General features: G+C 44.0%; 1 protein-coding gene across 1 annotated transcript in view; it reads left to right on the plus strand.

Annotated features, from left to right (window-relative positions):
* The window catches only part of TESC (tescalcin), a 124513-nt gene that overhangs the window by 93929 nt on the left and 17361 nt on the right, over positions 1-13223 (plus strand). Inside the window, exons 3-4 of the mRNA XM_082252239.1 lie at positions 1980-2060; positions 12374-12513. Coding sequence (XP_082108365.1) covers positions 1980-2060; positions 12374-12513 — 221 coding nt within the window. The remainder of the gene's footprint in view (positions 1-1979; positions 2061-12373; positions 12514-13223) is intronic.

Here is a 13223-nt window from a genome sequence, read left to right on the forward strand (position 1 = left end):
AGTGAGAGAAATCTCCTCTTAAAGAGCTGTCACCAAATCCAATGTTACTGTAGGAAGATGTTGATAGCTCAACACATTTTGACAATGGTTATCAGGACAAAATGATACAGACAGCAACAAAGCCCCAACTGAGGTTCAAATCCCTCTCCATTCTATCTACAACAAAACAAAACTTATTGGCTTTAGCTACACCTTAAGAATGGAAACAATAAATCAGAGTCCAGTTTAAGATTTCAGTTTGTTTTGGTACTGGCATGGCAAGGTAAGAACAATGTTGAATGGTAGGCACTTTGTGAGGCTTAGATATTGATCCCCGTGTCTCTGTGGGGCCCCTTAGATCCATGGCCCAGGCGGTACAGACTTACCTACTTTTTCAGTTTAAAATGTGAATGTGCAGGACTTTATTACCATCTTCTACAGCAGCTCTTACTCACCTTCCTCTTGTTCCCCAACTGAATGAAGAAGAATACCCAGTAATTCTAGGTATGGAAATACTGGATATTTGCTACCCATGGGTGAACTAAGCAGCAGAGAGTGAAAGAAATGTGCAGCATTGTCAAAACACAGGTTCACTTTAAGTCCACATTGTACAATATTTCTACTTTTGTTCTTAAAAAACAAATAGGCTATTCATTATAAGAAAATTATCTTATGCCAAGCTATCAACTAGTTATAATGTGTTTGAGTATGCCTAATATAAACATACTATGCAGTGTTTATTAGTCAGCCTACCTAAACATTGTTTGAGTAAGAGCCCATTCACACTAGCACGACTTGTGAGGCGACTTGTGTAGCCCCAGGTCGCTTGACATAATAAAAGCAATGTTAATCAATCAGCGCCGTCTTAATTGGCACTACTGAAGTCGCTCCGACTTCAGAAAAGGGTCATGTACTACTTTGAGGCGACCTGTGATCCGACTGTCCCATATACTTCAATGGGAGTCGCCTCCTTATCTCAATTGAAGCGACTTGTTATCAGACTTTCCAGGAAGAAGAAAGAGATTAGCCAGGCATTCCCCCCAGACAAAGTCGCCTGTCTCTTCAAAGTAGTGCACAAGTCTCTTCCAAGTCTCTTAACAAGTCTCTTCAAGTCACGGGGCGACTTTCTGGTCGTGGTAGTGTGAACCGGCTCTAATAGGTGGAGTATGGTGGGTGGACTGGCTTGTATCACTTGAGAGCATCAACAGGTAGATCTCCCAGCTCTAGCTCCTAGTTATGTTCCTATACACTGTAAATATTTGGGAGTTTCTCCCACTTTGGAGCATTCCCACTCTTCTTGTTGCATTTTCCATAAACCAACTTAAAGCTGTGTTGAATTTTCAGTTTAAAAAAGCTAGATACTGTATTAATGCTGAAGAGACGGGCCCTTGCTTTCGGTGTGGAAGATGTGCTCTCTCTGCAGAGGTCTAACTTGCTCCCTGCTAAGTCAGAGCTATTGCTCCACATTCAGCAAAGCTCATGCACTCTAATGATTGGAGACAACTGCTTTCATGCAAGGTAGCTCTCTGCAGCATGCTGGCAGAGGACAGGCTTTTCTACTCTGGCTGTGACTGCTTTGTAAAGAACATAAACATTATGTGAATTCCAGTATCCTAGCAAGCATCTCCAGGACATGTTTTTTTCTGTAGAAAAGAACCAAGGGATGCCAGGTGATACCTATTTTTGTATACAGTACCTTGGACCTGCCTTGGTGATGGCAGAGGGGAGCACACTGGATTATTTAACTTTTTGGCATCCATGAGGCTGTTAAAGCCACTATTGAGTCTTTATTTCTGTAGAATAGCAGAGAGGTTTTGATTAGAGGGCAGTTTACACATAGACATTAACATCTTGGGTTGTTTTTTATTTTAGTATTCACGAAAAACTGAGATACCAGTTTTGACTTGGTTGCCTTTTTATTTTGAGTGGTATGCACTATCCTTTTAAAAATATCGCTTACTTCTTTATGTAAAGTAACTTTATTTTTCTTGTTTGAACAGGAAAACAGATTTTGTGAAGGTTTTAGATCTTGAACAGAACCCTATTCGAGAAAAAATTAAAAATGCATTTTTCGATAAAAGGTAAGTTAACTCTTTTACATTGCTCCTAATAACTAATAACTACTGTTTTCTTCCCGCATGATCCGTATTTTATTTCCAATTGTCTGTATGAGATGCCAAAGACTTCACAAGGAGCCAATTAACACTGGCTTGCTTATCAAGGCTTGACACATTGGCAGACTCCTGTACAGACTGCAAACAAACCCATGTCTGCAGAAATTGACTTAGGGGTATTATATTATTAACCCTTTTATCACCAGGGTTCTCCTGAGAACGCCCAGGCCAGATTTACCATTATTAGTATATTGCTTTGGTTAACTTGACAATAACTTGAAATTACTAAATATCTGAATACATTTTCCAATAAAAAACAGGGCACATTTTAGTATTTTAGTACATATACAACGTACTAAAATATTAAAATGTGCCCTGTTTTTATTATAGACTGACAAATAGAAACAAAAGCTGCAAAAATATATTTTTAATTTATTATTATTTATAATGCTGTATTTGTGTCTGACAGTTACAGTATTAAACAGAGACACACTGCTATCTTCAGGCTACAGTGGTATCTGCAGGCTTAAGGTCTTTGGTTTTGATCCTGATTGTTAGTGTGCAGCTGAGCTGTTAGCAACAGCCCAACATAGTGTTGCTAGCTGTAGTTTAACATTTTCTCTGCATTGGGGCATCATGCAGGGAAACATAAATTTATAGATAGTGTGTGGTAAATGTCAGGTTTTGTGATCTTAAGGTTAATTTTCACTTCATGAACTGAGAGATGCATATGCATTTTGATAAATGTGACCTGAAGCAATGGGCACATCCTTCACCTCTCTATGATCTCCACCTTATTAGTTTCTCTCCCTGTCTTCCACCACCTCTCCCTCCCAACTACCTAACAATTGCCCCATAGAAACCTTTGCTTTAACCCTTCTCTTCTCAAAACTTATATGACAAAATCTCACCCCTGTCTTGCATCAATCTAGCCACTTCTGTCTACAATAGAACCCTGTCCTTTACCCTGGATGAACTCCCTCCCTTAACTACACACAGATCCAGACCCCAAGCCTGTCAAACAGATGACACCAAAAGTCTCAAGAAACTTAGCAACGCTCTTGAGCATCTGTGGCATAAGACTAAGCCTTCAACCAATATAAATCCGCCCTCCAAAAATACAATTCTTGTCTCCACACTGCCAAGCAGACCTATTTTAACACTGTCATTAACACCTTATCAAGTCCCCTTCAACTCGTCTCTACCTTTAACTTTCTACTTTGTCCTTCACTGCCTCCACCCACTAACTCACTCACTGCCCAGAAGATCACCAATCACTTCAAAAATAAGATTGAGGTAATTAGTGATAAAATCTCTACTCTACAAAACCCCTCCCCCACTTAACATCCCATGTCCACAGGTACACTCAACACTTCCCCTATTCAACCCTGTTATTTTAGACAAGGTTGCTAAACCTATTTATAATGCCACCTAACTACCTGTCCCCTGGACCGTATTCCCTCTTAAATACTGTGGTCACCCTTTGGCTCTATCCTACACTCTCTAATTCACATCTTTAATCTCTCCCTCTCTTCTGGCATCTTCACTAACTCTTTAAAACAAGCGCCAGTCACCCCCATACTTAAAAAGCCTTCCTTGGACGCCATCTTAACAACCTACAACCCATCTCCTTGTTCCTCTTTTCCTCCAAATTCCTTGAACACCTGGTCTACAACCAACCTCATTAAAAATAGCCTTCTTGATCCCCTTCAGTCCTGACACCCCGACACATCCATTCACTGGGAAGCTCAATATACTGTTACTGCTCCTCCCCCCAGCTCTTACGCAGCTGAGAACAGGGGGAATGTGATCACTTATAAAAAAAAAATAAAAAATGTTGTACTCACCATAAAATCTTTTTCAATGACAGACACAGCTCCATATTCTTCACCATAGGGTTATGCTGCCCTCTACAGGAGTAGAACTAGGCAGACAACACAAAAGCTTGGCTACACCTTGTGGGCTGTCCTCAACAAGCATAATCCCCCTCTCTGCTTAGAGATACTCAGTTTTGTAACAAGCAGTAACAGAAGCATAAAAAATGCCTGAGAGGGGTGGGTGTTGTGTCTGTCAATGAACTCAGAGAAAAGGATTTTACGGTGAGTACAAAAATCCTATTTTCTCTTCCATTCATTGACAGACACAGCTCCAAATTCTTCACCATTGGGATGTCCCAAAGCAGTGCCAAACATGAGGGGTGGGCATAACAAACCCAAGGCTAAACACAAGCCAATCCAGGTAATTGTAGCTCAACTAGAACAGGAGCCCGACCTGAAATACACCCTCAAGAGGGAAAAAACAGACCCAGTAAATTGCAGCCCGCAAAATGTTTGCAGGCAAAGGAGGCCAAAACATCCACTATGTAAAACTTTGAAAAAGTATGCACCGGCGACCAAGTAGCCGCCGTACACTCCTGTGCCACTGATGCCTGATCATAGAAGGCCCAAGAAGCACTATCTGCCCTAGAAGAATGTACCGTAACAGGGAAGAAGCACAGGTCACCGTCAGTCTGATCCATCTGGAAATTGTAGCAGAGGAAGAAGGAGCCCCTTCTGCGGCCCATCCATACTCCCAAAGAGCAAGTCTGACCTCCGAAGGGTCTCAGTGGCTACCAAATAGACCCAAATAGCTCGAACAACATCCAGAGTATACAAGGCAAATACCCTGGAATGACCCTGTGACACAAGGATGGCAGCACAATGTCCTCATTCAAATGGAAATCAGAGACAACCTTCGGGAGGAACGACGACTGTGGTCGCAGGACCACCTTACCCTCGTGAGCCACCAGATAGGGGAATGACAAGACAAAGCCGCCAACTCTGACACCCTGCGAGCAGAGGTGATAGCCACCAAAAAAAACACCTCATGTGACAGCGTAAGGAAAGGGATCTCCCGTACATTTTCAAAGGGAGGTTTTTGAAGAACCAACAGAACCAGGTTCAAATCCCATGGTGGCAGAGGAGAACCTACAGGCGGAGTAAAAAGACAACCCCCTGAAGGCATATATGCACCAGTTAATGGGAAGTCAAAGGTCTCTAAAAAAGAACTGCAGACACTTGGCCTTGCACGGTGCTCAAAACCAGTTTATGATCAACACCCCGTTGAAGAAAGGCCAGAATCTAAGCCACCAAAAAGGAACTAGGATGGACTCCTTGAACCTCACACCAGGAAATGTACGCCTTCCACATCCAATGGTAAAGCTTTTGAGGTATAGATTTCCTTGCCTTCAAAATGGTCAGAAAACACAGAGCCAGTTCAGCACCTGGCTCTCAACAGCCAGGCCATCAAGGCCAGCGACTGCAAAACAGGATGGAAGATTGGTCCCTGACACAACAGGTTGTCCCTGAGAGGAAGCCTCCAAGGGGCAGAATGTCCGGAATCCCACCAGCCTCAATCCTGCGTAGAAGAAGCTGGAGCAGAGGGAGGGTGTAAAACAGATGGCACCTGCTCCATGGAGCCCCCAAAGCATCCGTGGTGGCTGTCTCATGACCCAACAGACCCACCTCAGGGCTGCCCCACCACCGACACATCTAATGAAACATGTCCAGATGAAGGGACCAGACCCCCTGGGCCAATGTCTGATGACTGAAGTAATCCGCCCATTAACATTCCATGCCAGAAAGTATGCACACCGGAGATGGCCGGAACGAATGACGGACACCTCCAGGACCGGCAACACACTCTTTGTGCCGCCCTGGTGATTCACATAAGCCACGGCCTTGCGTTGCCTGACTGAATCCGCACCGGGAGCCCCTGAAGCTGCTCCGATTCAGGCAAGCCTGATCGTTCAAAGCTCCAAGACATTGATGAGCTATCTGGACTCTTTCAACGTCCAACAGCCCTTGGCCAAGTACAGCCCCAGGACCCCACCCCACCCAGACAGACTGGCATTTGTCGTGACCATTGTCCAGTACAAGGGGAGAAAGGACTTGCCCTGTATCAAGGTCAGGGATCACAGCCACCAGATCAGAGAACTCTTGTTGCCTGACACAGACCAATCACATAATCAAGCGACTTGGGATACTCGTCTAGCAACAGTTGAATCACAGAACCCAACTTCTGCAACTGCTTCAGAGAAAGGAACGCTTTTGCCACAGCTGAATCAAGAGTCAGCCCCAGATAATCCAATCTCCTGGTTGGAACCAGGGTAGAAATCTGAAAATTCAGAAACCACCCAATCTCCCGCAAAGTCTAGAGAGTAATTTCCACACCGGCTGTCAGAGCTGATGAAGACTCCGCTCGCAAGAGGAGGTCATCCAGGTACCCCAGCACAGCAATCCCCCTGCTGGCGCCAGGGCCAACACGTTTGTGATGAATCGAGGAGCGGAGGCTAGACCAAAGGGTAACACCACAAACTGATAGTGCTCCCTACTCACAGCAAGCGGAGGAATGCTGATGCCGGGTGTAAATAGGAATGTGAAGGTCGGCATCCTTACATCTAAGAAGCCAGGGAAACCCCTTGATGCAGGAATGCCACTGAGGTCCAGAATCGGATGAATTTTCCCTCCTTCCTGGGAACCATGAAAGGGTATAAATATAGCCCCCGAAAAACGTTCTGACACCGGAACAGGAACGATCACACCCTGGGACAACAAGTTCTGCCCTGCCCACAACAGAGCTTGCAGCCGATCCGGGGGCAGGTGCACATTGGAAGGAAGGAACCTTTTTTAAAGGACAAGAACTGGATACAACCACCACGTGGACCCTCTGTTTGCCGACCTGGCAAGGCCATGGCCCCGGGACCAGCAAAGACGTCCCCCACGTAAGACATGGACGAAGGCAAACCTTCATGCCAAAAGGGCCTTATGAGCAGGTCCGAAGAAGCCTGCTCCTTGATCAAGGCCACTAGAAACCTCTTGAAGAGGCCTTTAACCTTTTTCCTAAGTCCCTGGGGGATGAAAAAACCTCTTGTGGGCTGAAAAGGAAGTCCCACACCGCCAGCGAGGCACCTTCCCCTTCTCAGTGGAAGGAAGGTACTCTTCCCCCTGTCAGACTCCTAATAATGACATCCAAGGTAGCCTCGAACAGGCGCTCGCCCTGAAAAGGTAGTTCAGCCAGGGTCATTTCATAGGTGTTATCCTCAGACCTACACTTCAGCCACAAAATACGCCTAAGCACCACAGCCAAGACAGATAGCTTAGAGCCCCATGGGAACTGCATCCAAAGATGCATCTCAGACAAACTGCAGAACTTTGACCAACCGACTCGCCAGTTTGCCATAGGCGGGAGAAAAACCGGTTGCCCCCATTGTCAGATGCAAAAGTGTTGTCCAGAGACACCAGAGCGAAGGTCAAACCAGGCCCCAATAAGGCACCAGCCATAGTAAACATGTAACAGGCCTTAGCGATTCTGCCTGCCTGTCAGCCCGATACCTAAAAGGGATTCAACCACCGGAAACATGGTTGCCTTAGCCAACCTGGAAATAGGAGAAACCCACCACTGGTGGAACCATCCACTTCCTTAGAAGTGATTCCTCAAAGGGATATTGGACTGCAAAGCATCTTGGGACCATCAAGGATCGTATTGGACGCACCCAGCACGTATAGGCACAATTGTCAAAATAAGCTGGATAAGAGCAACCCATAACCACACAGGACAGCCTGTGGGTGACAAACGGAACAGATATGTCCGCAGCAGCCTTGGAAAGAGAACCCCGGAGGGACCAACCACCCCAGGGAGTACCCGCGTCCCACACAGTATCCAAGAAAGGAGAGGAGGGGGCCCTTATTTACCAATCCAGCAAAGCGTGCAGGTAACACTCCCAAAACAGAAACCTCTCCGCCACTGAAGTGGGGGATCAGTCGGCAAGAAGGATTGCTGCAACTCTCTATGCGACATTGCGAGACGTTTAAATCTCGGGCCAGCCTCCATCCAGTGGGGCTGTCGCGGCCGACTGAGCGCAGAGCTATGGTCTGCACATGCTCGCTGGCTGGGCTGAGGGGACCACTGGAACTGCAATATTCCAGCCCGTCACTCAGCCCGGCAATTGCTAGATGTGACGAACCACGTATTTGGGTTGTTTATTTATATCCTGCATTCGGTGGACCTTGATATCCGTGACGGGAGTCACTTTGGTTGGGGCCTCTTGAACACAACTTACATTAGAGAGGTTGAGAAATCCCTATCTCAGCTCCCTAGGCCCCTCTTATGTGTAAGTCACCCTGTGTCTATTAGGGGCAAAGGGTGACCGAGAAAATGATGGACAGCTACTTATTGGACACTGAGAATATGGTTTGGATTACTTCAAATGGGGCAGTAATATTTATCCACACTATCCCTTAGGACATCTATGATACATTAATTCCACTGTATCAGAATGATAGAACATTGTATGAGCTTTGCCTCAAAGACTACTGTAGACCGTTTTCATGAAGTCTGTGACTCCTGAATAATCAAAGCATTGCTTAGATGTGGAATCCATGTACTTCAATGTAGGTGCTCTGTGTTTATACTTAGGATAATGTGTAATGTACTTTGTTTTAGCCTTGTTGCAGTGCTAAGTTAATTAGCAAGTTAATTATAGCATTGTCTATGTGGATTCCCATTCACCTATTATTTCTGTTTAGATGGCTAGGTAAATAGCTCAGGTTAATTATGTTTCTGTATACAATTTCATCTGCATATGATAATGTAATCAAGCTCACCTGACCTGATAGGGTATATATTCTGTATGATTTTGTTCAATAAACAGTCATTCCTGTTGTACCCTTCATCAAGTCTTGGCTGATATTTGGGTAACCAAGGGCACGCTTGCTTGGATGGGGGGGTTTACAGGCTCAGAGCCTCCTGTGTACCAGAGCCTGGGCTGGGCAGCCTCCCTGGATAAAGGCGCCTTATGTTTAAGTCACCCTGTACTTAGGAGGGTGCAGGGCGCAAAGCCGGCCATCCCCAAGACTGTAGAGGCTGCCTGAGGACAAGTGCTGTTATGAGAATGACACTCACAGACTGTGTCAACTCCGGACAGCAGCGAGCTGACCTGTGTGGATCATGCTGTGGCTGTCGGAGGTGGACAAGGGGGAGATGTGTGACAAAACCACATATTTGGGTTGTTTATATACTGCATTCTGTGGACCTTGGTACCCGTGACGGGAGTCACTTTGGTTGAGGGGGCCACTGGAACACAACTTACATTAGAGAGGTTGAGAAATCCCTGTCTCAGCTTCCTAGGCCACTCTTATGTGTAAGTCACCCTGTGTCTATTAGGGGCACAGGGTGACCAAGAAAATGATGGACAGCTACTTAATGGACACTGCAGATAAATATTACTGCCCCATTTGAAGTAATCCAAACCATATTCCCTCAAGAAATCTATGATACATTAATTCCACTGTATCAGAATGACAGAACATTGTATGAGCTTTGCCTCATAGACTATTGTAGACCGTTGTCATGAAGTCTGTGACTCCTGAATAATCAAAGCATTGCTTAGATGGGGATTCCATGTACTTTAATGTAGGAGACGGACAGTCTGCTACTGGGGTCTCCTTCTATTGTCTGTTTAATAAGGTGTTCTGTGTTTATACTTAGGATAATGTGTAATGTACTTTGTTTTAGCCTTGTTGCAGTTCTGAGTTAATTAGCATGTTAATTATAACATTGTCTAGATGTGAATTCACATTCACCTATTGTTTCTGTCCAGATAGCTAGGTGAGTAGCTCAGGTTAATTATGTTTCTGTATACAATTTCATCTGCACATCATAATGTGTCAGGGTGCCAGGAAACCAGACCACACGAAGATGCAAGTAAAATAAAGTGATTTATTTATTCAACAATAATAATCGCACAGCAAGAGAGAGGAGTAAAATCAAGAGCAGCCGGGGTCAAGTTCGGAAGCAGGTAGTCACCCAAGCCGGGATCGAGTCAAGGAACAGCTAGTCATCCAAGCCGAGATAGAGTCCAGAAGCGGGTAGTCTGCCGAAGCTGGGTCGTCTTACCGATGTGGAATCCAGAGCCAGGAAGGTCATTAGCCAAGCCAAGTCAAGCACGGAGAATCCACAGAGACCAGAGGACTGCTAGCAGTGATGCACCTTGGAGGACAAACGCAAGAGCAAGGTCTGAAAGCCATCAGGTGATATATATAGTCAGGTGTGCAACATCATCACTGAGTGACGCCCAGGCAGCAGACAAGTGATGATGCAAACAGAGTTTATAAGACACAGCAGTCTGCACATGTCCAAGATGGCTGCCAACAGGAGGGCAAGGTAAGACCTTGACATAATGTAATCAAGCTCACCTGACCTGGTGGGGTATATATTCTGTATAGGTTTGTTCAATAAACAGTCATTCCTGTTGTACCCTTCATCAAGTCTTGGCTGATATTTGCGTAACCAAGGGCTCTGATCACTGATTTACTTGGGAGTTGGGAGACTTATAACGGATATACTCAGTCGGAGTATAGGGGATCCGTTATGCTAGAAGATCTCTACAGGAAATAAAAACAGAATCCAAAAACAAACAGAAAAAAGATAGACAAATGCCAGGACCTAGGGCCTGGCAGAGAGACTAGGTCCTACTCCTGATCTAGGTAAACAAAAAACTGAGTATCTCTAAGCAGAGAGGGGGATTATGCTAGCTGAGGACAGCCCACGAGACCTTGTCAAGCTTTTGTGTTGTCTGCCTAGTCCTAGTCCTGCAGAGGGCAGCATAACCCTATGCTGAAGAATATGGAGCTGTGTCTGTCAAGGAACGGAAGAGAAAAAGTATTTATAATGTTTATTTTATATCTTTACACAAATGTTTTGCCTTTCATTTCTATTTTAAACTTAAATGGTTGTTTTGCAAGGTGATTGTTTATATTCACTTTAATTGTACAATAAGAACATAGGCAGTAATAAGGTTAAAGGTTGGCCTGTCAAGTGTACAGTAAGGGATGTAATGCTATGCTGTGATGTTTGGAAAACTCTACATCCCCAGAGTATATTTTGTTATGTCCCTGTAGAGTTGGATACTCTGAAAGCATGTATGTGAGACCTCAGTTATTAAGGGGTGGAGCCTTTGAGGGTTCAAGCTTCATCTAGTGTGTATTTTAATGGTTGGTTCCTATACTGTTAGGGAACAGATGCACTTGTGCAGAAAATTGAGCATTATGTTCCCTTGTTGAGGGGAGAAGAGTTCTCCACAAACAGTTTTCTATGGGGTCAATATAGTGATTTTTTCCGAGCTGTGAAGGTGATTCAAGTAATAGTATAGGATAGATATAATACCTTTACCTCCAAATGACAAATGTTTTCAGAGTTAGTTGGAACGTGTGTGGGTTTGAGGAAGTATCGGTTGGTATAGTTGTGTTTGATTTGAATGTACCTAAATCTCTCTGTATCTGGCATCTCCAGGTGTTGTTTAAAGCGGAGTTCCACTCAAAGGTGGAGCTTCCGCTTATGTGCTTCCTCGCCCCCTTGCAACATTTGGCAACCTTCAAGGGGGGAGGGGGAAATGGATACCTGTTTTTGACAGGTACCCTTCCCCACTTCCAGGAGACAGCACCGCGGCGCTATCCCTCGGAAGTTCGGCCCCTCCTTCTTCCTCCGCCGCCGGGCCAATTACAAAGTGCAGCACGCTTTGCGCATGCGCAGTAGGGAACCAGAAATTAAGCCGAAAGGCGAAAGCCGAATTAGGAATGAGATCCAAGTTTGCAGGCATGTAGAGTCAACCTAAACTTCACACGTTCATCGGACAAGCAAGATGAAATGGCAAGTTCGCCCACCTACTGAACTTGCGATCCGTGTATGTGTGGTGGTCAGACCTTTGTGACCTTGAGGTTTGTTAACATGGGGTGCCTTTAGTGAATGGTTCAGCTTAACGTGAATGTAGGGAAGATACTATGAAGGTGAAATTTGGCTTTTGACTAGCGTACGGATTTTGTATTTTTCTGATAGAAGCGTCTCTAATATTAATAATTTCTGAGTCATTTTTTGGGATAATATAGGAGAGGTTTTGAATGTGGGCTTTATGTAAGATGTCCACTTCATCAGCTAAGGCCCGGATCATTGATGATCTTTCCATATTTTTGCTGCTGTAATAATAATTAAAAGTCCTTTGAGGACTGCTTTGTATGTTGTCCAGACAAATGACATTGAAGTGTCATTTGTCATTATAAATTAAGTAGTCTTCTAATGTATGAGATAAAGCTTAAATAGTTATAGAGCCAGCAAAAAGTAAGTAAAGAGTTGATAAGACATTATATATGACTGTGTGCTCTATTACCACTAACATGTGGCACATATTATATTGAGTGCTGTTACAGAGGTTTTTATGCATTGTTCTAAATTGTGTTCTCTTTCAGAAATCTACGAACAGGAACTCGTGGATTTGAAAAGGAGATTGACTTTGAAATGTTTCTTGTTATTATGTCCTATTTCCGACCACTGGTTGATAATGCTGATCAAGAGGCCATTAATTCATGCCGTAAGAATAAATTACAATGTAGGTATCGCATTGAGTGATAATCAGAAAAGCTGTACACGCCTATTGTGATTCATTATAGAATGTCATAGCAGGTCTATACAAAGTAACTACAGATATGTGCACAGCACCCATGGTCAGCACTGTTGTCTTGCAAACCTGTTGTATTCATATTCAACCAAGCCTTGATCCATATCTGTGTTCTGGTTTCTTTCCACATAGCAATTAAGTAGAGACAAGGTGGTCGAATCTTTCTAATGTGTTTCTAAATAGTACTTGTGATTTGATATGAATGGTTTAATGGATTTCTGGAAAGCACTGCAAAATGTGTCAAATTATATAAATGAATCATAATGAAGTCAGATAGTGTAAAACAGGGATTGAGAAAAATGTTTGTCATTCTTGTCATGTGTGTATTCTATTTTCTACATTTGATTCTTTTAAACAGAACTAGTCATGCTTGGGTGTAAGCAAAAATCTTAACGCTCAATCTTAAATTGTTAGAATGGTGCAGCCTTACCTAATTAGAGATCTTTTTAAATTTCATGGCCTAGAACCCTGAGATTATTCACTGGTTATCATCAATCACTACACATAGGTATGCAGAGTGCTGCATATCAAAAACCCACATATATATGAATCCTGGCAGTGGTGTTCCAAGTAGTGCACAAACCCTAATTAGGGGAGATGCTTCCAAAATTCTACCATGAAGAAAACACCACAAAGGAAAA

The sequence above is a fragment of the Pelophylax lessonae genome (assembly GCF_965119305.1).
Source record: "Pelophylax lessonae genome assembly, chromosome: 1".
NCBI classification, from domain to species: domain Eukaryota; kingdom Metazoa; phylum Chordata; class Amphibia; order Anura; family Ranidae; genus Pelophylax; species Pelophylax lessonae.